This window comes from Homalodisca vitripennis, chromosome 3 (assembly GCF_021130785.1).
Source record: "Homalodisca vitripennis isolate AUS2020 chromosome 3, UT_GWSS_2.1, whole genome shotgun sequence".
NCBI classification, from domain to species: Eukaryota; Metazoa; Arthropoda; class Insecta; order Hemiptera; family Cicadellidae; genus Homalodisca; species Homalodisca vitripennis.
The window spans coordinates 111,776,282-111,803,101 of record NC_060209.1 but is presented as its reverse complement, the minus strand read 5'-3'; the positions used below and the strand labels follow the sequence as shown (position 1 = coordinate 111,803,101).

General features: G+C 32.2%; 1 protein-coding gene across 2 annotated transcripts in view; it reads right to left on the bottom strand.

Annotated features, from left to right (window-relative positions):
• LOC124357314 (REST corepressor 3-like) overlaps positions 1-26,820 on the bottom strand; it is a 58,323-nt gene that overhangs the window by 22,495 nt on the left and 9,008 nt on the right. Inside the window, exons 3-8 of one of the 2 annotated variants that reach the window (XM_046808988.1) lie at positions 24,598-24,672; positions 22,424-22,638; positions 18,525-18,713; positions 13,138-13,221; positions 7,473-7,585; positions 4,483-4,681 (exon numbers count right to left, since the gene is read on the bottom strand). In XM_046808988.1, coding sequence (XP_046664944.1) covers positions 4,483-4,681; positions 7,473-7,585; positions 13,138-13,221; positions 18,525-18,713; positions 22,424-22,638; positions 24,598-24,672 — 875 coding nt within the window. The remainder of the gene's footprint in view (positions 1-4,482; positions 4,682-7,472; positions 7,586-13,137; positions 13,222-18,524; positions 18,714-22,423; positions 22,639-24,597; positions 24,673-26,820) is intronic. The other variant, XM_046808989.1, reaches the window with a different exon arrangement.

Sequence of the window (26,820 nt, the reverse complement as noted above, 5' to 3'; positions counted from 1 at the left end):
ATTCTAAAACTTATTCACCCTTTTTAGGTATTAAAACCATTTATTTAGGATGCTGGACCAGAAATGTATAATTATTATTATATACTTATTAAGAGATCTGTGGTACAAACATTTCAAATCAGTTAAGTTTGATACCAAATGTTTAACATTGATTTTTGGTTCAACATTACCAATATCAGTAATTTAGTTTTTCATTGATTTCATTTTAATATATTGTTTAGCTTCATTAAGAAATAGTTGAATATCAAATTGAATTTAACAGCAATTAATCATCCTCCTTAATTATGTAATACACTAATTAAGTTATGTTGGTCTATATTTAATTTTCAAACATACTGTATAGTTGAAAGTACAGTATTTTAGTATTGTAAAGAATGCAATGAACAATTACTACATATTATTTTTCAGACACACTGGACCATTTTGAAATAAATAATTCCTTTTTATTTCAAGTTGCCAAGCATTATTATACTTTTAACTGTATTTAACTAGTTTTAAAGTGTAAATAAAAATAAGACATGCACAAACCTTGATTATAAAATTAGTATAATTTAACTTATAATAGTAAAAAGTGGATAATTTATACTGTATCAATCTCCAGCTCTAAAACTAAATTAAATTATGTACAATATTAAAATTTGCAAAATATTACAGGAACTAAATATTAATTAATACAACTTGTTGTTAAAATTGAGGCAACTATAAAATGTATGGCAACAATCCAATCTCTCATCTGAAAAAGGACAGCAAGATACTAAGTGAATATTTAGTTGATTACACTGTAAAAATTACGCTTCCATTATTTGTTATTTTAATGTAATGTTTTATTATTTACCATTGTGATACTACAAAATATGTATCACATAAAATTAATCCCAAATAACCTCTTATTTTCTTTTTCCTTCAATTTTTTTAAAGACAAAATACAAGTATATTGAAATTTTTTACTTACATTTTCTTAAAATACACTATTTTGGGTCATTCGGTTTGGTTTTACAAAGTAGAAGAATTTCTAGTCAACTCATTTACTTTGATTTACAAAAAGAATATTTGAATGAAACTTTGTGAAGCCACAATATCAATGACTAATTAATTTAAGCTCTTATCAAGTAATATTGTTAATATTTACACAAACTTACAGCTGTAAATTTTTAATCAATGAAGAATTTAGAAATAGGTTCTCAAACAGGCTTGTACCTAAAAAGAACCGCTAACAATATCGTTAATCGTCTGAATATGTCTGTCAGCTGACTCTAAAACATAAATACTCACTGAGTATATTAAAAATAACTGACGCATTAATTGCTTGATTTCATTTTATTAATACTTCTTCAAGATTAACATTTTTTCCAATGTTAAATCCAAATTATAAAATTTCATAATTATGCTTACTTATATATGTTTTTAGTCAATGGGATCTGTAGACATCGTATTAGTATCAGATGCCTACTGATATCCACCTACCCTATATTATAATACATCACTTTTGCTCTTACGTGTATTATTTTATGTTGTGGTAGTATGCATAATTCACCATTTTAAAGTTTTTAAATTCAGGATTTGTTTGTTAAGATTTTTACTACTTACAAATCATATTTATAGAAAATGAGTATAAAGGAATATTTCAAGGAGATAAAAGAACAGTAGAAAATATTAGAACCTTCTCTCAAATCACTTAAAGTCAAAACCATTTATGAAGAATTGTATATTGAATACAAAATACAAAACCAGTTAATATTTCAAAGTATTTCGTTACCCATATGTTCCAAACTAAAAACTAACACCAAACAATTACGATATTCCATAATCCGTACAATATTTAAAAGCTACTGTCAAACAAAAGTAAATTTATTCCTGAATTATGCTAATTGTTACAATTAATTATAATATATGAAGTGTCAATAGCCATGCATTACTAGCAAAACACAATGCAACTACAGAACAATCTCGTTTATCCAAACCACTTTTATCCGGATTTCTGGGTTATTTGGTCTGGTTTTATAAAGTCTAAGAACCAATTTTGTTCAATTCCCAATGTAATTTGTTTTTTCCTTGACACTTGTCTGGTTTTTACATGATGCATACAATATAAATGACACATTAGCAATGTGTGTAGTAGATTAATAATTTTAAATTTGGAAGATGAACATGGGGGCTTTTAACCAATCAGTATTGAGTCTACTGTAGAAATGGTAACAGAGGAAAGTAAACACGATTCTGATAATAAAGAAACCAGAATATGTTAAAACTCATTTTGATGCCACAGCACGACATTTCTCAAGCTGATGGTTTATTTTTAATAACAACCCAACACTTGTCAGTAAAAATAATGGCCTTGAAACATCTACATGACCGTACTAAAGTCGGGAAGCAGTGTACCAAAGTTAAACAAAAAAAAGCTGACCAAGTTTGTATGAAACAGTAACACTGTATTGTAACCCTGGTTTATCCAGATTTTCCTTTATCAGGATCACTTCTAGTCCCAATTAATCCAGATAAACGAGGTTGTGCTGTATCATCAATTTCAGTCACAATAAGCATGCTAAATAAAAGTTCATAAATACTTCTGTACAGTTTGGAAACTGTCACATTTAGCATTACAGTTTATGATTATTTCAACCTAATACCTTTTTTATAACTATAAATTATTCTTAGTAAATTATACTTCATTTACAAATTCATGCAATTAACAAATACGTCATTTACTTCACAATGTCAACCATTAAAAATCTCTCAACCCTAAAAAAATATTTTAAAAAGATAGATTAGTCACAAAAGTTAACTGCAATTATTCACCCTAAACTATTTATAAAATTAGTCTCTAGAAATCCCATGTTTATTTACAATGACAGAATGAACATCAAATATAAACTATTATACTAAATTTATTGTTTGATTTTATCTATCAGTTATGAATAGCTGACAAGAGTAAAAAATGTAATTAAATACAAAGAATAATTAACATAAACTAAAAATTATAGCTTTAACCCATTATGGATTAGACAAGACATCTCATCATGTAATGAACGGGGCTTCAACCCAGTGAGTTCAGCTGCCATCACATTCTAGTATTTTACCTTCAAATGTTTCTCGGATAAGTTATAGAACAAGCTACCAAAATTGAGAAAAGAAATGAAGTTGCTCATAGAACTCAATATTTTGTTTAGTTTTAAAAGGATGCACGTACTGATGAGTATTGCTTGAGTTATAGTACTGTCCACAATAATAAGCAATGTATCTGTTATCTTGTTTAGTTGCTATAATGAATCACCAACGCTCACTATTGATCATAAATGCATGTCACAATGTTGAGTGCCTGACGATAACATTAATTCGTACCCACTGAAGAATTCCTCAATCCGCAATGAGTTAAGGCTATAATATTAACACTTTCACTGCTATCGTTAGGTCCTTCATGCCAGAACAATATCGTGATGTTATCACAACTTTTATTACACCTGGATGTGGCAGTAAAAGGTTTAACAGTCCATTGCTGAAGTAGATTATGTCAATTAGAGATTGCAAAGTGCCACATACCAAATTCAATGCTTTGTGTGTGTGTGAGAGATTATCAGTTTCATTAAGAAATAATATTAAGAATAATATGACAATTTACCCCAACTTTGTGATAATTAAATTAGCCGTAAAACAATAACTAAACTAGGTCCATTGGTTGAAAATAAATGCACTAATTGATGTAGATAAAATACTGGTTAGTAAAACAGAGTAGCTCATAAAGAATTTTAGTCTTACCTTATGGCTTATATTTAAACCCTGAAATTTAATTTGTAACACTTACAATAGCACTCAAATTAACTTCAAATATCACATTCATCAACTATGGTACTCAATAAGCTTATAATAAATAGTTTTGTACTAACACATGATTGTAAATATGTATATACCTTTTCATAAATAACTACATAAAACACAATTATAATCCAGGAGTTGAACAGATCTAAGCAAATTTGACAAGAAAATAAATATCTGTATGAACTTTACAGCTGAAAAAATTAAATCTTTATTGCTATGTATGAATCACAATTAATCATTTAAATGCAATTTCCTTTGTGGAAGGATTTAGGGCCGAGTTCTACAAATTGACCAACATCACAATTTTGTCCATAAATATGAATTTGATTGGCAATGTTTATTATGTAAGTTCTAGAAGTTGTGTCTGTACACTATGCTATCTGTATATTACTTGTTAAGTTGTATTTATTCTATAAAATGTTGGCCATGACTTGACTTGTGTACTAAAGGAATAACCAGGTGTCAGACATGACTTGTGATGGTACCGTGTTAAGACACGGTATTGTAATCTTATTATTGAGAGACCAATTTTACAGAAAAATGGAGTTAAAACAATTCAAACTGATAATTGTGATAAATTCATAACAATTACGACTTCAGTTCCTTCAGTAAAGTTAACATTAATTAATTAATAATACTAGATAAATAAAAGTAAGGTCAATTATTTACTTGTCGCTTGAGAGACACGATTTCCCGATCCATAGCCTTGAGCATTTGTTCTCCCTGACCAGTAGGGCCTGAAGCCATAGCGACCAGATCATCGTGATTCACATACATCCCACGAGGCGGCTTTCGTTTGTTGCGCAACAGAAGCTGGCGGTCACGAGGCTTGGTGGGACCCACTGTCGGTCGCAAGTTTCCAGTCCGCCTAAAATTGTTATTTAATTATTATTTCAACACTTTTCATGTGAAGAATTGTGACCAACTATTACTAATTATAATACAGAGTACTTTTAAGTATCAGATCACCATAACATTTCCTGTTTTAAGAAATATATGGCAAGTCTTTACGAATCATGGTAGCAGAAATATAATATTGTGTGTATTCATTTCCTAACTTATATTTCTATATACCTACTGTATTTCCTTTATAAATACTCAATTATCATAAAAGCTATTTTGAAATTGTTATATTAACAAATATCCTTTAGGTTGTTTTTACATTTATGTTATGACATTTATGTCTCCATTGATAGCCCATTATATGCTTAACAAAATAGTACATGTTAAATTCAAATTAAAATACTCATTAATATGTTTAAAATTTAATTTTAATTTTAGATACCACTCCAATATAAATTATGATAAGTAATAATTGGTAAATTTTTGAAATTTACTAAGTATGTCTCATTTATGGATATCTTCACAGAATACACTATGGAAAACACATGTCCTGAAGGATTATAGACCATTTACCACTATTACTACTATCACAGATGGCCATCACAACCTACTACCTGCCTGCCCTGACTCATCAAGAACTGATACGATGGCCAAAAAAACAACTATATAGTTTTTAATGATCTGAAATAACTTTATAAAATAAGATATCGCAATGAAAAATTGTGAAACTTAGTTGAAAAACAACTTTTCATGAATGCTGATATGTTAAGAATAATGGAATTATGATTTTAATATATCCCTATATATTCAAACGTTCAAAACATAGCTTTACTTATTTCATAGCTATATTGTATCTGTAACAATTAGGCTGAACTAGTGTGTCATAGGGTATGGGAGCAAAAGGTTGCTTTAACATCAGGACTACTATCAGGGCTGAGTGCATTTGTCAGAGGTCAGGGTATAATCACTACTATCAGGACTGAGTGCATTTATCAGAGGGTTTAGGTCAGGGTAACCTCACTAATATGAGGACTGAGTGCATTTGTCAGAGGGTTTAGGTCAGGGTAACCTCACTACTATCGGGACTGAGTGCATTTGTCAGAGGGTTTAGGTCAGGGTAACCTCACTACTATCAGGACTGAGTGCATTTGTCAGAGGGTTTAGGTCAGGGTAACCTCACTACTATCAGGACTGAGTGCATTTGTCAGAGGGTTTAGGTCAGGGTAACCTCACTACTATCAGGACTGAGTGCATTTGTCAGAGGGTTTAGGTCAGGGTAACCTCACTACTATCAGGACTGAGTGCATTTGTCAGAGGGTTTAGGTCAGGGTAACCTCACTACTATCAGGGCTGAGTGCGCGTGTCTGAGCGTTAGGATCAATGAGGGCACAGCACTGCAGACAAAGTATAGTTATTTATTCTTACTGTATGTACTTTATGTTTTTTAACCCAATAATTATATTTGCAAAAATATTTTAGTGAATACACAATATTAACAGTTTTATTAAGTACTACCTTAAAGTTTACGCATACCTAATTCGTACAAAAAATTCTGGTGAAGTCATAGCGCATTAAATTTTTATTTTCAGTTAATATGCACTTTAACCCATTGCGGATCAACGATGTGAGGGTGACGCGGAGCGAGGCATGGACCAAAAGCACAATGACGTGACCCTCACGCGGATGACGTGGTACGGATGACTCATTTGTTTTGAACGCTTATCGCTGTTATAAGCCTCGGAGATATTTATAGTCTGTTTTCCTGGACTGGCTTCCTATCTTATCTCTGGTATTCGTCCACAAATACTCCCCTCGTTATCGGTCAATAACGTTATTATTTGCGACAAATTGTTTGTCTGAGGCGTACAGTCGTGGCGTTCGATTTTCCTTTGCCTCGTGTGCGTGTACGTAAATAAAATGGGTGACAATTTACGATTATCTGAATTGGATAGACTATTATTAGAAAGTGGAAGTGATGAAAGTGATATCGATAGTGTTATTGAGGATTGTTATTGAGGAAAAAGATTGTTTCCGTGACTATCACACCAAAATCCACTACTAAGACAAAAGACAGTCTCAATACAGTGTAAATATTTTGTAAATATTAGATTAGTTGTTTCTTGAAGTGACAGTTTTATTAGAACATTTCTTTATTGTGTAAAACATTTGATCCGTCCTACATCAAGCAGCTACAACACGCAAAAAACGTAAGTAAAAATGTTACGTACCTGTATTTTTACATTTTTTCTAGTATAATATACTTGTCTAATATGATCTGTATAATGTTTATATAACATAAATAACAACATAAACAAACAAAACATGTATAATTAGCGAGCGCGCTAAGCAGGCAGGTAGGCGTGCAAACACTGCGGGTGCTGCGTTGTAATACGGATTAATTCGTACTCTAAGGCCCGCGCGCGCACCGTTTTCACGATCCACAATGGGTTAACTTCTATGTGGTTGAAAGGATTATATGTCTATTAAATATGTGATATAAATATAAATTTTTAAAACTATTTCATAAAAATTTATTTTTAAACACGTATAAAGGTAATATATAATTTCTGCTATGGGTGGATTATAGGCTGGGAATACCATAGATTGAAAATTAATCGAATAAACAAACATTCTAATTTGGGCGTATAGTTGTAAATTCGTTCAGATTAGGTTTTAAAAATTTGTGTAGATATTATGTTTTCTTCATTAATTCCTACTCACAACCTTAAATATCTAATGTCACACTAAAAATACAATAATTTAAAGCAGAAGCAATGGTAGTTAGTCAAGTAAACATTTTATGACTGTATACGAACCTCCAGTGAGTATAGCAAGTGTTGCACATGGAGCCTTTAGGAGTTGACTGGACATGACTGCAGGCCACACTACAGTTGCTGCAAGACAGGTTACGTCCCTCTCCACCTTCCTTCTGTTAACAGATCACATTCATTTCATGAAATTTTAATCAAATTAAGAATACATATTCGTATTTCTTAAAAAAGTCACAATCAATAACATAAATTTAAGGATTTTATCAATAATTTCTTACATTTTTAATTTATATCTTAATTTTGAATCCTACACAAATTTCGTGATTAGAGTTATAAATAATATTAAATGGCTATTAAGAAAGTAAAAAACGTTTCCACCTGATACCGCAAGGTGTACTGTAATCGCGTATATACTGGTGTGCTCGTACTCGGCACCTCAGTCAGCATCCAGCCGTGACAACGGGAACATCTCCACGCTGCCAGTTTTTTTTTTTTATATATACTCAAATTTGAAATGGGTGCTGCACATGAAAATCCCACCAGTTGTGAAGTGCGGTCTGTGATTCATTTTTTGTTGGGAAAAACTTAAAACCAGTAGAAATTCATCAGGAACTGTGTGAAGTGTACAGGAACAACATAATGACTGAAAGTTCTGTCAGAAAGTGGTGCATTCAGTTTAAAAATGGCAGAACAAACGTTCATGATTAAGAGAAGAGTGGACATCCGAGAATTGTGACACGATCTGTCACCAATGTTGACGAAAAGATTTGTGAAAAACGCTGTTTTACAATAACTGAATTTTCTCTATGTTTCCCACTTCAACACTTTATTTTTTTAAATTGTTTCACAGAAACTAGGCTACCACAAATTTTATGCAGGATGGGTGACAAAAATGCTTACAAATCACCATGAAGAACATGGAATGGGGCTTTGATATTTTGGAGGCCAACCACAGTCATGCTGATGCACTACTGGATAGAATCATAACAGGAGACGAAACCTGGATGATACATGCGGATTGTGAGACAAAATTACAGTTCATGGAGTAGGGTCACACAAGTTCTCCTAAAAGCCAAGAAAATGTCTGCAAACATTGCCGGCAAGGAAAATCACAGCAACAGTGTTTTTGGATAGGCAAGGTGTTCTTCTTATTGATTTTCTCGAGCGTGGTGCAACATTAAACTCTAAACGGTACTGCCAAACATTGCAAGACCTTAGGAGAGCTATCCAAAACAAGTGCTAAAGAAAATTGTCATGCAAAATTTTACTTTTGCATGACAATGCTCGCTCTCACACAGCAAACTGTATGCAAAAACTCTTGAATTCATTCAATTGGAAAGTTTTTTCTCATCCCCCCTAATGCTCGACTTTCACTTATTCCTGAAAATTAAGACCTGGCTAGCAACACAGCACTCAGACAACGATGAGGAGCTCCAGGTACATGTTACTGAGTGGTTGAGATCACAGGCGGCAGAATTCTATGATTACAGGAATTCCAAAGCTCGTCCACCGCTATGATAAGTGCCTGAATTTGTATAGTGATTATAAAGAAAAGTAATAGTTTAGTCCCTCTTTTACACGTATATAGTAAAACATTATATGGTACTTGGTTTTTTTAAATTCCAAAACGTTCCTTACGTTCTGAATAGCCCATGTAATATTTCAAAATAAATTGTATTGTGTACAAACATACATATACACATTTTTTATTAACCTTACTTAATTGGTTATTAAAAAATATTAAGAATTAGTTTACCAGAGGCTAACTTGAAATCCAAAACTATATTTCACTGTTTGTGTTTTTATGTGGCTCTCCTCTTGAGACAACAGGTTTTAAGAAGACATAACCACACAGAATTAAACTCTAACTTATAGAATTTATTTATACTGATATTTTTATGAGAAACACAAATTTATTGATATGATTTAGCAACACTCTATGTATGTATGAAATATACTCTACAATACATAATTATTATACAAAATGGGTTAGAAAAATAATTAATGACACAGAATTCAGATTTGAGAAATTTAAAATGACATTATGTTTTGTATTTTGTAAATTTTATAGTTTTGGACTTTACATTAGTTAATATTTTCAGTTATGCGTTATAGACAGAATTATAAGTGTTATTCCATAAACCATAAATTTCTTTGTCACCAGTGAATAGGAGAAATATTAATTTGTGTACAGTATTAAGCTGTTTGATACCAAGTTAAGACAGATAAGAAAAGGTAAAAAAAACTGTCATGTTATCACAATACTTACAATAGAATAAATAATATTGTTTATCCATAAATGTAAAATTTCTCTTGAAGTTGGAAGTTTAATGTATAATTTAAACAAAAACATTATTATTTCCTTAAATCTATATTACTGTTTACTTTTACATATGGCCAATAATTAAAGTGACAATAACTATTTGTACCATTATTTATTAGAAACGTAACATTACAATTCCACTAACAAAATAAATGTCCAAACAAATATATTTTATTATGAAAATATCATGTGTTTAACTATTCAATATGTTGGATCGTCACATTTTATATTAATTAACATTTTTAGTGATCTGAATTCACTATTTAGTAATATGATCCATTGACAATAATGGTACACTTTATAAAATGCTTGGTTTCCAATTACTTAGGAATCAGCATCAGACTCAGAACTGAAAATCGAGACTACAATTTTTGTATGTGTATTAGAATTGAATTTTGTTGGCATCGACCCATACCTAAGTAAAACAAAAATTGTTTCCTAGCAATCTCATTATCTGTATAAACTTACAATATTTAACATAACTAAATACTGACTACAAAATTATTGCTATCGCTTAAGATACAAACAACAAAAGAATAATATGAAAGAGAATGCCACAACGGATATGGAAGAGAACTATACATGAGCAGTATTGAATTGCAAGGCTCAGTGAAGAGAAGGGTAGACTATAGAACTAAAGGTGATGCTAGCAGAGAGGTTCCCAGGACTGTACATACAACCAATGCAACACAGATATTTGGTTTTTAATGACACAATTCATTTGTTAAAACATATTTTACAATCATGTTTAATGTTCACTACATTGTTAAGTCTCATACTACGTGTTAAATCTGAAAAGCAATAGATGTATTAAGCCTCCATAATGAAAGAAAAGCATAGCTGAACAAATGCACATGATCCCAAAGCCCTTGCTTTTAGTGTCTGTATAAAATGTATCGAAAATGTAAGAAACACACAAATTAAAATGTAGTGGTATACTAATAAATCTCAACTGTAACCCAAAATAAAATATAAAATGAGTATGACACTAATTTATCGTAGAATAAATATCAATTCATCTAACAATTGTAATTGGTAATGTTTGTAAAATTGAGATGACGATATAATCTTTATGCTACTGGACTAATTATTAAAGTTTTTAAACTAAACATTGATAAAAATTTAATTTGAACATAATATGGTAAAATTTTATGAATATATAGAGTTGCAGTACTTGAGAGATGAGTTGGTTACTCATGTGTTAAACAGACTAATTAAAGGTTAAATTTATGTAAGTTTAGTTATAAGTTTACAGTTTAGGTAAGTTTATATATAACTGGATATTAATTTGAACAATACATAACTCAAAAATACTGAGTAAGAGAAAATAGAGCAAACTATTTGAATTTCATTACCCTAGTCGTGCAACAGAATAAACCATTTATTGGTATAAAGAATACTAATTTTTACTTTTACTATGTTGCCTGAAAATAATATCTAATTATAAAAATAAATACTGCGATCTTTAAAAATTGAAGGTTTTAAATTTATGCCTTGATCAATTAGAACAAATCAATAATAAAATACAGAACAGATGAAATCTGTCGTTTTAAATGTTTTTCAATATTTAATACAAGTTTCAATGTGGAAGACCAGCCTAATTAAATTAAATAGAAGAAACTTTGTTCAAAATACTATAACAAGACATTACACTTTGGAACCGTAGGAAATTAATGTAAACACTTTTAATTCATATTACCTTTGGCACAATAAAAAGCTAACAGTTGTGTAAATTTAACATTTTTACAGTTTTAAATTTAAATCTTAAGAGGGTGCAGATCCTCAAAAATCTGAATATTTATTACAAAGGCTGCTTTGAAAAAAACGTGACACTGGCTCAATGTAGCAATGGGGAGAGCTAGAGCTGCAATTGCAATTTTAACATGTCTTCAAATTCAATACTTGTCCGTAGTATAGTTACTGCTTCGATTTAGTCCAGACAAAAATTGTACAACATACGCTATTTTAGACATCTTGCTAATTGTGATAAAAAATGTTTCAAAACAAAATTTAATGAAACTAACATTTTTTAGAAGTCATATGAGGTGAACGTAGAAATTGTAATAAATACAACAGTGATTACATTTACAACCATACCAACGTTGAAAATGATGACTGCAATAGTCAGCAGACTTGTAACTGTTGAACTATTGCACTGATATGTTAGAATTTATACTATAAATGTAAGATTGGAAAATGTGCCGGTTTGTGTATCTATCTACACTTCCATTATTGGTAATGGTGTAAAGTGTATGATAAAATGCGAAGCTGATGTATCTGAGTGGCCGGCACACCCCAGATGGGCATAATTTATATATCATCTAGTTCTCAAACAATAACCAATGGTTATCTACAATGGTGTTATCAAAAGATACTTAAAAAGGAGGAACCAAAATTTAGTTATGAAAGCAATATATAATATTAAATATTGATCAGACTAATATTGCATAACATTGTGTGAACTAAATATACAATGAGAGCTCATTTACATGCATCCCATCTTGAGCTAATTAAAATTACAGTCAGACTTAATAAAATAAAGACTGACATGATGACAATTAATGATTCAACATTACGAAAATTACAGATAATACTTATTGACATATAGACAGAATTTTCCTTGACATCAACCATGTACAGCATTGTTTAATTTGATTAAAACCGAAATTATGGCCAAATCTTAAACAATTAAAAACAGACCCTGGCTCATTTATCATAATGTTTAACTAAGCCATGATTGATGCTATATAGTCTTGAACATTTTATCTCAAAACATTATTATTATTTTTACATTCTTTCGTTTTCCTAACACAACATAAATATAAATATGAACTTTTGAATCTGATATTATAATTAATGCTTGGCTCCAAGCAAGTAGTTACAAAGAGCTTGAATAAATTGGTGGTACTTTACTTGTGCACTCATAAACCTATTTATTACAAACATTGAATTGTTTTTGGAAAATTATGATTTTAATTGCATTTTAAACAACTGGAAACAAACTAATTCAAAATTTTGAAAACCTAAGCACACAACCTTGAATACATAAAGGCCACCTCATAACCATTTAAAAGAAGGGTGATGAAGTCCCATGAACAGTGAAACGGATAAAGGAATTGTAAGGGCAAGAAAAGGGACATGATCTTGAGCAAAGTTGCATTTTATAATTTACTTATTTTGGGCTATATTATAATAATGTACTAATGTGTACTTTTCGTTGGAGTAGTTTTGTACCGTCCCATTACTGTTTAAACATGGTGTTTGTGTAGGCAAGGAGGTTAAGTAACATGCGGTGCTGTGGTAGAGTAAGAATGTATTAGTGACAGGACAAAACGATTGTGTCCAAGCAAATAGTGTGTTGACATCAACAGTTTGATCTAAGCTTACATCTTTGGCAGCCTCTTCAGTTGTCTGAGAGGGTCTAGGAGGCGAACAACTTTTACGTTGAATGCCACGGTGGATTGTCCACTTCTGAAAATACAAATACCTACTCGTACACTCAGGTATGTCTCTTGTGGCGATACTTTCAATCTTACAATAATATTTCACTTTCACCATAGAGGAAAGAACAATTTATACTCATAACTAAAATGAAAATTATTTACATTTCCTATTTATTACTTTTTTTATTTAAAATATATGTACTGAAATATTTACAATAAAATAATATATTTATATTAGTTATCTTAATTTCCATTCTATGTTAAATTAATATTTATTAATGATTCTTACAATCGCACATATTTAAAATACATTAGTCTTATTAGAATATATTTGTCCAACTGAGATTTTCTTGGTACTTATTTTACTTCCATATAAGTTATTATCGAATTTGGCATTAACATGTTTTTTTATTGCCTATTATTATTATATTTGTATTTATTTTTACCTAAAAACTGATAAATCATTAATGGTTAATATTACACTAGTAATTTTACATTTATGTTTTACTGGCACCCAACTTATCACAAGAAAAAAATCAAAAAATTACAATAACAAAGACCAAAAATTTGAGTAAATTTTGTTTGTTGAATTAGATGACAAATGAAACATAATAAGTAAAAAATTACATTTTGAAGATTAAATAAATTTTGACCAAAAAATATAAAAACGTTGAATCGACCTAAAAGTGTACAAGAGCAATAAAAATTAATTTTTCAGTAATTTGTTACTCAATTATAAGAAATGATGTACTATTATTTTTTAGTTTAGGGCTATTTCTTTATGTTCTTCTACTATTTTTGGCATTTTATGAAATCAACTATATTTTTTTGCGTCATTTCATAAAATAATCTATAAAGAAAGATTTAATTTTTCATTGTACTTATTCTACAACCATTTACAGTTTTTTTTGATAAGCTAGTTCATCACTGAAGGGTGATTTATCAAATAGTTCTAACACTATAGTAAAGGGAGAAGACCAGCAATAACCTTCTACTCAACTATGTAAGCTCTGAGATTTGTATGAAAGCAATGGAAATAGTGTGTATCTTCTTGTACAAAGATTTTAATGCTACAACCTGTATAAGTAGTTTATTCCAGTCTGAACCCAATTTGACTTAAGAGGACTAATTTTGTTAAGGGGATATATCTGTCAGATGGTCAATATTTTGGTATTAATAGCACATTTAGCAATGGTATAAATTTCAAGATAAGTTGACAGAAATTCGTTTAAAAACACACCGATGTATGATTTTATCAAAAGTAACCGAGCCTTACGAATCTTTTTAATGAATGAATAATACAGAAAACATAGCTCTATCTATCCTACAGACTCTTGTGTTTGCAAACTTTGGAAATGTTAATCCTGTAAATTGATAATAATTTTCTAGAATGGGTAAACTTATTTACAAGTACAGTGGCAGAAGCCACTCTTTGATTAAAATTCCATCTAGAACATGAACATGGTAGTGACCAAACAAGTAGAATTTACAATTTGTTTTCTAAAATTTCAAAACTGGCTGAAACCGATAGTCTAGTTAGCTTTGACGTTAAATGTCTGTTCACCAATTTACCAGTTCCATGAAAACTTAAAACCATTGAATTGGTTAAAAAAAGATCAAGTAATAAATAAAAGAACTAAACATTCGGTCCCTTTAACCATGGAACCAGTAAATTCTGCACATAACGTAACTATTAAATTATGTAGTATTTAAAACTAGAGGGTGAAATTTACCGTTCAAGTTCAGGGGAATGGGATCTTTTCTATTACCTATTTTCACCATCTTTATAGAAGAGTTTGAGCAAAGAGCTTTCAATTCGGTCTTCAATTCAATTCAAACCAAGGATTTTATGGAGATATGTCGATGACACTCTCATCATATTTCCTAAATGAATTTCTGTCCCACATAAATAGCACTTCTCCTTCCATTCGCCTAAAAATGGAGGTTGAAGTCCCAAAAGTAAAAAAAAGGGATAGGGACATTCCATTTAAATATCGAAGAAAACGCTGATCAAAATCTAAATTATCAATCTAACCAGACAAAATCTGTAAGAAGGAATGTTGCATTTGTGTTTGACAGAGCTAAGAGCTTGTGCGCAGACAAGAATGGACTAAAAAAAGTCAAAAATGTTGAATTGGACCTTATGCAAATTGGATATTTTCATGTTTATCACTTTTGTACCAACATTAATGAAGAAAACTAGAAGAATAAGCAGAAAATATAACATGAGAACAGCATTTATAACTCATAATACTCTTAGGCAAAATTTAATAAAAACTAAAGGAAAAAATTAACAAGCAGGACTTAAAAAAACTGTGTTTACAGTATAAAATGTTCTTGTCATAGGAAATAGATAGGCAAGACAAATGCCCACTAAATTTAAGAGTTAATAAACATATACAATACAAGAAAACGGCTAGTGGAAAAGTCTTCAATTGCCAACATTGCTGGCTAGAAAATCTTCATATGAAGTGGGATGAAACCAACATAATAAACCGTGAAGAGAATTTGTATGTAAAATAATTGATGCTTCATGCATAAAGCTAGCAGATCAACCACTAAATCATCCTTTTGTAGATGTTAGGCCAAAGTGTACCAATCTATAAAACCTCAGTGATAAAATTCGAATACAGAATAAAACTTTGAGATCAAGAACAATAATGTAGGGCCGAAGGTATCTGCCTCTCCCCCTCTCAACCATCGCCATCCAGTTTATTACTTTATAATGTACTGCAAGTTATAGAATGTGTTATTATACATCTGGTGAATGTACATTCTTTGGTATAAAATTTGGGGTGTACAAAATTTTTTGTAATGCACTTTTATTTTGAAGACTAATGGATTTCTTCACTCAGCTACAAACTTCAGATACAAGCTTAACATTTTTTCATGCATAGTTTGTTTGGTACTTAGGTACTATCCAGAGGCCATTTTTGGAAGTTTTTCCGAGGAGCGAAAAAAACTAAAATATTAGAAAGAACAGACTATGTGAAAATTACATGTCATTATGACCATCAGTATTTGTTTTCTGCCCCCTAAAAAGAGCAATGTCGACAATGTTGGCGAGAAAGTTTTCCTTTTTGGCAGAAGTGCGGGATAATTTAGAATGAGCTACCAAAGCTCGCACTGATAGCCAGAGGCATTTCCTACTTGTACTTTCCCAACCTCAGATCGTCGAACGTCCCCGCATTTCTGGCAAAAGAAAAAAAAACATCCCTCAAGGTAGTACCCAAATTCAAACTCAGATCACTTGAACACTCATAATGGTTATCTCTAACTTCGGTACTACTAGTAACATATTTATGATAACCTAATCTAAACCTACTCATATAACCTATAACAAATAATAGATACGAACAGAGTGGCTTTCTTTTTGCAGAAAATGCCAATATCGCTTCCTTTTGGAAGGGAGAAAACAAGAACTGATCGTCATAATGACATATAATTTTTACAGTAAGTCAGTTAAAGTCTGCTCTCTAATAATTTAGTTTGTGTAGGTCTCCGGTATGAAAAACTTCAAAAAATAGGGGCCTCCGGATAATACAAAAGTACCGTTTGTTCTGAACATGTTTTTACTTAGCATCCCATTGCCTTTAATTGAGTTTGTTCAAATCTGAAGAAGAGGATAGATTTAAAAAATATGTGAATATAAATTCCTTGAAAAATAGTATTTTATCCTTGCAATATATAAAAATAGAGAATGGCTAAAATCGCATAATCCTGTTCGAGAAATCAAGTAAAAAATTGTAGTAAATGTTGTTTCTAGCTGACTCAGAAATGTATTTAAACAAATATTTATTACATCATTCAACTGATGTCCTACACCTGTCACAAAAATATTACTTGTTACTATGGAACTGGCTTTTAATCTGTATTAATCCTTACACCCGCCACGAGCTGATTAGATCGGCTCTGCAGCTCGATCGTAAAACCGCAGAGAGCCGGTGTGGTCGGCCCACGATATCGACTCAAAACCGCTGAGAGCCGATGTGATCAGCCCGCGCATATGGACTCCAAACTGCCGGGGGCCTATGTGATCGGCTTATTATTATAATTATTTTCTTCAGTTACTATGGGTATTAAAATAATTTTTTATACTTTAATTTGAATTTTGTCTTACTATTTAATAGTTTAAACTGATATAAAGAGTAACTAGAACTACAATATATATGTAACCGGTGTCAAAGGACAGATTTTCTTTTACAGCATATTTTGTGAAAAAAATAATAATTTCAATAAAAGTGTTGTAAACAAATTGTTTTTAGTTTTGTTTAGACTAATATTATCAAGAAAGGTTGTTTAGATGGCACTCTTCAACAAAATGCATAAGCTATTAGAGTAATAGATATTTTACCATATTTTTTCTAATTATAAAAATAAAAATTGTAAAAAGTTAAATATATTAGGATTTTTATTTTATATAATTTTTAATAATTGATATATAATACGTAATTTAGTGCCGACCAAAATTCAGGGTTTCGGACGCGAATCTGTAAAATTACTCTGGCAGTCAAAGGGTTAAAACTATTTAAGTTAAGGTATTAATGTCTATCTAATGGGATACAAATAACCATTGCACTCCTGTAATTACTTCATTTATTATTTTGTATTCTTAAAATATAGAGGTTTAAATAACTCTCAATGATCATTGGACTACTCTAATATATTGGACTGTATCTCTTTAATGTAACAAATAAAAATGATAAAAAAGATACTACAAAAATAGTTTCAGGACTAATGAAAGCACAACTCAAGATTCAAAGATTGATATTAAACAACAAAAGAACAGATATATCTCATTATTTTCAGAAGTATCTCTATAAGAACAACCCACAACAACCTGTACTTATGCTGAATATAACTGTTAAATGAAAATGGGAAACAGAGAGTTATGTTAAATTAAACATAGGCTACAAAAACTTTACTACCTGCAATCTTTGACTTGCATGCTAAATTCTATCATTTGTGTACATAAGAGTTTTCATAAACCACTAAAGTGGTAGAAATCAAACATGGTTTCTTTCAATAAATTGTTGTTTCCACTATCAACCATTTGATAAATGGTACACAAATCTACAACAACAGTTATTGATTTGAATATTTTTTATTTGAATACTCATTAATATTCTATTAGGTACCAAGAATATTGCTATTCAGATTTGGACAAACAACAAATGTGCTGCAAATATACAAATAGGAGAAATGGAGAGTACTGAATTCAACAGTAAAAAGTATTATCTACAAATTTATTATTATGTTAAGCATTTCTAGAAAACTGTCATGAATTCTACACATACAAAAATCAAAACATGTAGATGAAAGATTAAATACCTTCTCCTCGTTGTCAGAATCAGAGTTGGAGCCCATATCGGAAGCCATGTCACTGCCTGCTCCGTCTTCACCGGCTCCACCTCGCCCTGCCATCTTGCGAGCTTGGCGGTCCATCAGACTGGTCCTACTCCGGGTCTTCTTCCACGAATAATAGTACTTAACCAGAGTAGCGATAGTTTTATCAGGCAACTGCAAACAAACACTAACTTTAATACTATGACAATAGACATTAACTCTCCAAGTGGTAATTAAATCACTTTAAAGTGCTGGGCTGTTTTGAAGCAAAATACATGGCTTCTTAAAAGCCACTTTTTGGATACAAATATACATTCAAAGATCGTGTGTTACATATCATTCTTTTCAGAAAAACATGCTTTAGGAAATAAAGATAATTCAAAACAATTACCACTTTTCTCTAATTAATGAATTGTATAAAATTTTGTTTTTTTTCTTTTTGTTTTTTTTATATGGTGAGGTTGTAAATATGTTTTAAAAACATGGTTATAAATATTTCAAAATATACAAATTGTTTCAAATTTTATTGTGAACAATAAAAATGTCACTTCAAAACCTTTTGAACAAAAACTACACACACAAAATATAAAAACTAAAAAAATGTTCTGCACACCAAAATTTGCACAATGGACACATTCAAAGTAAACACTTTTAAAACAATGTTGGTTTGGATGTACATATAACCTCACAAAACCTAAATGTCTGTTATAATAATTATTATAAATAGTAAAAAAATCTTATTATGGTCCTTTTGTTTATATACAGGGTCTGTATAATAAGTAACCGGACTGAGCCTGCCCTGCTCCGTCAAAGCGTCTGCTAACCGGTATCTGGTGCTGTAGTGGTGGTGGGGGGTCTAGTGAAAGGGAACCGGGCTGCAGCAGTTGCCTCCAAGCGCTTGGAGAGTTAGTATCGAGCGAGAGCGGAGTGCATGTTCAGTTACCCCGTCGGAGTGAAAATGGAGAGTACGATCGAGCAACATTTTAGCATTAAATTTTGTGTCAAACTCAAGAAAACGGCCACGGAAACTCTTCAAATGATTCAAGAGGCTTACGGTGAGGATGCTCTGTCCAGAACTCAGGTGTTTCAGTGGCACAAAAATTTCCGGGAGGGCCGCGATGACGTCCATGACAAACAGCGCGTCGGTCCTCCATCAACGAGTCACACGGACACAAATGTGCAAAAAGTGCGTGATGTGTTGAACAGTGATCGTCGTCTGAGCATTCGGGCTATCGCAAATAAGGTCGGAATTGATAAGATGACCGTTCAAAACATTATTAAGAACGATCTGGGCATGAGGAAGATCTGCGCGAAGCTGGTACCCAAACACCTGACTGATGAGCAAAAGAAGCGTCGTATTGCTGTCGCTTCGGAAATCCTTGATCGACTGCAAACCGAACCAGAGTTTTTCAACCACGTTATTACAGGAGACGAGACGTGGGTTTTTGAATACGATCCTGAGACGAAGCGGCAGAGTTCGGAGTGGCACACACCGGCGTCACCACGACCGAAAAAAGCGCGCATGAGCAAATCGAAGGTGAAGTCGATGCTCATTGCTTTCTTTGACGTGAAAGGCATTGTTCACAAAAAGTTTGTGCCACCCGGTCAAACTGTAAACGGCCAGTACTACAGAGAGGTGCTCCGTCGACTAACCGCCCGGGTTCACCGAGTATGTCCGGAGATTGCCGATTCGTGGATTCTCCATCACGACAATACACCGTCGCACACCTGCCTGCTCGTCACCGAACAGTTGGCAAAACAGTTGATGGCAACGATGCCAAAGCATCCTTAGAGCCCGGATATGGCACCACCGGACTTCTTTCTGTTCCCCAAGATCAAGAGACACCTTAAAGGGACGCGGTTCGGGACTCTGGAAAACGTTCAACGTGCTACGACAAGGGCTCTAGACAACATCGAGGTTGCCGACTTCCAGGGAGTGTTCAGGGATTGGAAAATACGGTATCAGCGTGTTATCAACTCCAATGGGGCACCCAGCAGGGATCACTTCACTTCTGGCTGGTTTATACCTACCAGTTGAACCCACCACTGGGCACAGCAAAAACCGATGTGCCACTTCAATCTGGGCAACCTTATGGATGTCCAGTAGCGGCACATCACTAACCGCAAATGTTGAGATTCTGGGATTCATGGGCAATTCGATAGGTCTAGCCTACTGTGGAGGATGGCTGTTGGAGTTGGTGGGGTTTGTTCCCTTACCTCAGAGGCTCTTGTTAACCTCAACAAGGGTGTGCCACCCCCTGCCTACTTTGACTGGAGAGGCTGGTTCACAGCTGGCCTCCCTTCTTCCGGGATGACTTTGAGATGTAGTGCCCTAATTCCCTAATTCTTCCTCATGGATCTCGATAGGAGGCGGCCCCTACTCCCTAACCTTACCCATCCTGAATATTCTATCACTCCGGAAGCAGCGCAAAGGTCCTTACAGGACTAAGTGCAATTTATAAGCTTCTTGTCCTAAGAGAACAAAAAAAAAAAAAAAAAAAAAAAAAAAAAAAACTCCAATGGGGACTACTTTGAAGATTTCTAAAGAAAAATTGTACATATTTTGCCAATAAAAAATTTCCTGAAGTCAGTCCGGTTACTTATTATACAGACCCTGTACATATGTATACATATTTACACATGACTAAAAAAACTTAGTCGGAGTCAGATTCTGATTGCTGCGCTACCCTCTTTCTTCTGCCTCCTCCTACAGGCCTCCTGAAGTGCTCTAAGGCACTGTAGCAACTCATAATAAAATAGAAAATACACACACAAGAAGCAAGAATCTATCGAACAGTGAATAATAACACAAACCAAAACAATATGTCGCGGGTCACCGAACGATAACTAACCTAGACGAAAACTACAACAAAAAGTACCGTGTGGCGAACGCGGCAACAGCTGACAAAATCAGCTGTTATTTTTCATTCTACTCAAAGGCTTACAAAATAGAGCCAGAGCATAGAGAAATCTCTCCTACGTTGTACTATGAAAATTACGAAATAATTAAACAAAACCATTTTACGGCAACTTAACAAAAACGAACATATCCTACAGTGCGATAGTAGCACTTTAAAGTGGTTCGAACATATCGCACAGTGCGATAGTAGCACTTGCAGGGTTAAGTAATCTATTATGAAGCCTTATCGAGCTTTTGCTACCTAAAAGTGTTTGACAGTCTTTTAATTATTATTATTATTGCACATTTTATTAAATGTTACAATCATATATTTAGCCACGTGGATTTGGTTCCCTTGTTTTATATTTCTCTTAATAATACAAAATTAAAGAAATATATTATGGAAACCAAGTTTCAGTGGAGTTGCTTGGTTGTCACCACCATTGCACACAAAATATTTAATACTTAATTATAATGTGTTTAATTATATACAGGATGTTTAAGACTGAACTCAATAATAACTATAGTTTACATTTCATTTAATACAACTAATAAAAACATAGAATTTTTCAATTTAAATTGATATTATACTCAATTATTTATATAAAACCATGAAGTCAGTCCATTGCTAAATTCATCAATTGGTTAAAAACTTGCATATATAAATAAACACTTTCATTATTGTGTATCCAAAAAGCAATTATTATTCAAATGTTTGTACGGGTGACTTTTTTAAACACTTTATTGTGCTACACATTTTAAGAATTACAGTAAACTTTATCAAAACTCAACAGACCAACAAAAATGTGCACTATTCAATATTTCTAATTAGCCGTTTTTAAAATATCCAAATCTGCTGTAGTAATGAAAAAACTGAATTGGTCAAAATATCCAATTTTACATACAAGTTTAAAAATAAAATATTAGCTTTATTATGGATAACAGACAAAACCCACTTAGGCCTAAATAAATATAATTTTCTCACCATTTGTCTTATCCTGTGGAAGCTCTTGCCATGGAACTGGTAAGCCTGTTCGAACAGTACTTTGTCCTCCACTGTCCACTCATCTGGAAATGGTGTGAAGTTTGCCAGATCACAGATAGCCTTTTCCAGATCATGTTTATGCCAGAACAACATGCCCAATGCCTGTTCTCCATTGTATCCGTACTTTTCTTTGGCAAGTGAAATGTATTCATCCACTGTCACAATAGTAAATACAAAAAAATTAGTATAGTTCATTTGGTATACCAGTAACGAACATTACTTTATATATTACTACTATCAACATTCAAAAGAAAAAAAAATAACAATCTTACACTAAAAATAACTAAATCTTGTACTTTCACACAAAATCAATTTTCTCTATTTAAAAATCAATTTTGCTATTTCATATTATTCTATATTATAGATTTTACAAATTAATAAAATAAACTTTACATCTAACACTTCAATTAGATATGCACATGGGCAAAAAATTGTCTTGCCTCAAAGGAAACATTATTTAAACAGAATAAAATTGACCTATTTCACTACCATTTATGATGTAAATTCAGATGTTTTGACCCAACAATATGAAGCGTATATTTTTTTATGTAAACGTTTACTTTGTATTTACAATATTAAATCACGCACCCATTTTTATTTGAAAAAAGGTAGTGTTTACCATAGTTTACAACATTATATCACAGAGTTAGTGCATTAGAATTACTACATTTTTTACATTCATTACTACTATACATTTAATATAGACCCACGATAAAAGTGCAAAACTAGTGTTAGATACATTTAAAAAAGTATCAACTAATTAAAATCATAAATATTAAATACTAGTTGTTAATTAGCCTTTTAAAAAAGTAAAATTAAATTTAACTTACAGTTTATTGAGGGCTATTGCAGTTAATAGATTTCTAGTATGTGGTAGCAAAGAGTATACAAGTATAGCAAGGAGTATGGCGCAAACAGTATAGAATTATAAGTGGGGTTTAAGCTGGAATAAAAACTTTCTTAGCAAAAATTTTCCAAGCTCTTTAGACTCTTTAGCAAAAGTATTTGTCCTGTAGCACTTATTAATAGCATTGGTTTTCAGCGGTTATTCCAATGATAATACTTATGGAAAAAAAGTCTGAAGTTTTCTAATACTTTAGCCATCAAAACCAATATTTATTTGAATAAAAATACTATTGTTAAATATTTAGAAGCTTAAAAGATTAATATTAATAATTAAAAGATCAGATTTTTATGAAAAGGTTTCGTTTCATTAAAAACAGTTCAGTTACAAAGTAATATTTTACATTTGTTGTAAAAATTTATATAAAATTAAGTCTTCTCTTCATTTAAAATACAAATAAAAATAGTAGGATTTTTTAATTTTTATAAAACAAATGACTTTTCCCATCAAATTATCTTTAGAAAACTAATTTGGTTCTAGTTCAAGAACCAACCTCATTAAATCTGTAGCATTCTTTGTTTTTTAACCAATATTAAAATCTCATTGAAATGAATTCCTTTCCAATGCTTCTTTTACAAATGTCTGCCATTCCAAATCAAATCTGACTATAACATAACCTCAAAACATCTCCAGCATTAGTTACAGGTATCAAGACAAGACATACATAGAACCGTACAATGTTCTTTCTTGTTCATAAGCGTGTAAACCACGGTGCACCAACACAGATGTCATAGAAGCAAAACATCGCCTTCCGTTCATTGTTCATTGTACGCATCTTGCACAGCCTGCTCGCATCAGTGACTGCTAGTGGAAGCCGTAATAAATTTTAATATACTTAACAATTAATTTTCCATCATCTTTTCTCACACAGCCTTTGAGAATGGCAGAAAGGAGAAAACTCAAGGTCATTTCATAGCACACTCTGACGGACTGATGAAACATGGGAATTCTTTTCTACTCTTGAATACGAATGTTGTCCTAATACCATAAGAACTATCAGAAAATGTAATTTATACAAGTATCTCATTAGAAGGCTATATCAAATTATGTAACTCTATACCATACTCTCATCCCAGTTCTCTAACAAATGTATTAAATGCAAGTGCACAGCTTTTTCTTATCAACTATACAGCTTCATAAGACCAACTCATGACCCAGCTTAGCTTCATTAAATTTTAACTAAGCTAGGCAATATTCAATGCGTACTCACATTTTGTGTCAGATATATCTATTGTAGGAGACCACACCAACAGTGCTCGATCAGGACATTGCTCTAACCTCCGTTCTGTAAAATAAACAATTTATTTACTTCGGCTATCCACGTTATGGTTTATCACATCCTCTATCAAATAACAGAAATTAAAAAATTAAACATAATTTCAAAATAGAAACACAATTTTAAAATCTCTTACATGGACATCATAAAATTTACATTTAGGCCTACACACAGAAAAACCATAACTTATTAAAGTATAAAATGATAGGCCTGTACTATTGAGAATACAGTAGAACCCCTCATATCCGGCCACCACGGGACCGAGCCCCTGGCCGGATAACGATTCGGCCGGATAAACCAACCTACAGTACACAACACTTGACGAAACAAAACAATTGTACTGCAATGTACTAACCGTACTGGAAATAATCAACAAACTGTTTACAGGTTAAACCTATTAGCTCAACTGAGGACAACACAGGAAAATGTAAACAAATAGATACACCAAAATAACACTGTGCAACTGCGCGTCCGCAAGCCGTGGTAAATAAATTTCGATATTGGCTTCCGGGAAGTGGCCGGATAAACCGAGGTGCGGTAAACCCGAGGCCGGATATGAGGGGTTCTACTGTACTAAAACACCAAACACATGTATTTTTTTAAATATCATATTTTCATCAACTCATATATATACTCCTTGTATAAATAATAATACACCTCTAGCAATATAACTGAAATTACACACAACTGTACAAGTGGCATCCAAATATTACTAACACAGATCTTCTTCTTCTATGGGGGCGCCCTATTGCCATGCACTTAAGCCTCAAGGGCCTTTTGCGCACCCCAGAAGCACACGATGAGGCCTACCAGTCTATGATTTCAGCAGTACCACAAACCGCCTATTATGTCCTCCTGGGGAAATTCACCACCCTTGTGCAAACTACTAAAGATGGCATATGGCTCCCTTCCTATTGCAGGACAATCAAAGAGCAGGTATTCAGCAGTTTCCTCCTGCTCATCACACATGCTACAGAGCGAATCCTCCCAAAGGATGCCGACTCTGTGAAGATGCTTCCTCAGGTGAGCATGTTCCATAATCAGACCTATAACCCGAGAAGTCATCAATCTACTTACTGAGAGAAGGTCAGACATCACCATGGAGGAAGGCAACTCTAGTACCATTCTGCTCATTCTCATACCCAGATGCAACCTCCACTTTCTCTCATGTTCCAGCTCCCTGCATGTCTCACCCCCACAATTCTAGCACCTGTGCTGCTTTTGGTTTTAGAGCCGTACTATTTTAAAATATTTATTAGAGAATACTTAAAACAGCTCATAAAATAATCATGCCATGAGATGTGTACACTCTAAAATATTATATAAACCTTTTAAGTGGCATGCCTTTATTAATTTTAATGATTAAATTGATTGTATGAAACTACTATTGTGAACTTACATGGCATATCAAACAAAAACCCAACCATCTTCAACACTTTAATAAAGATATTTTTCAATTCTACTGTTCAACTATTATAATTGCCAGATAGTCCAGACTAAAAATGAAACGTTTGACAATCAACTAGTAAAAACTCTGCTTAAAGTAGTTAGTTATCCAACAATTTGTGCTTTGTATAATTATTTATTGTCAAGTAAAAAGTTAACTTCAGTAAAATTTACTGTCATTTTTTTATTCGTAAACATATTTTAAACTTTTTATATTTAAGTAAAACTACATTTGATAGAAACCACCAACTTACTATGATTTTAGACAGCGCATACAAAGAAAAATGCATGTTATCTATATAAACCTATAAGGCCTATCAATATTTTAATAAAACTACACACAAGGTTATATACTATGACCTTGGAGTATTATTTGATGGATACTTTACACTGAACGTAATCTTAAAGTAATCTTATAATACGTTATTGACAGTCTTTTGTATTGCATAGGCTAATATGCTAGATAAACAAATAAGATTAAGAAGAAAATTATAAGAAGGGTACTAAAATATCAGACCTATTCTAGACCTGATTTTGCTGTGTTTAAATCTTGGCATGTGTAATTTTTTTATGTTTTACAACAGTTAATAAGGTATATCTTAGTTTAAGTAGGTTAATTCACACAAAAAAACAATAGAATAATGCTATTTTATAACTAGGCCTACATTTATTTAACATAGTTTTTATTAAGGAAAAGTTATAAGATTACAT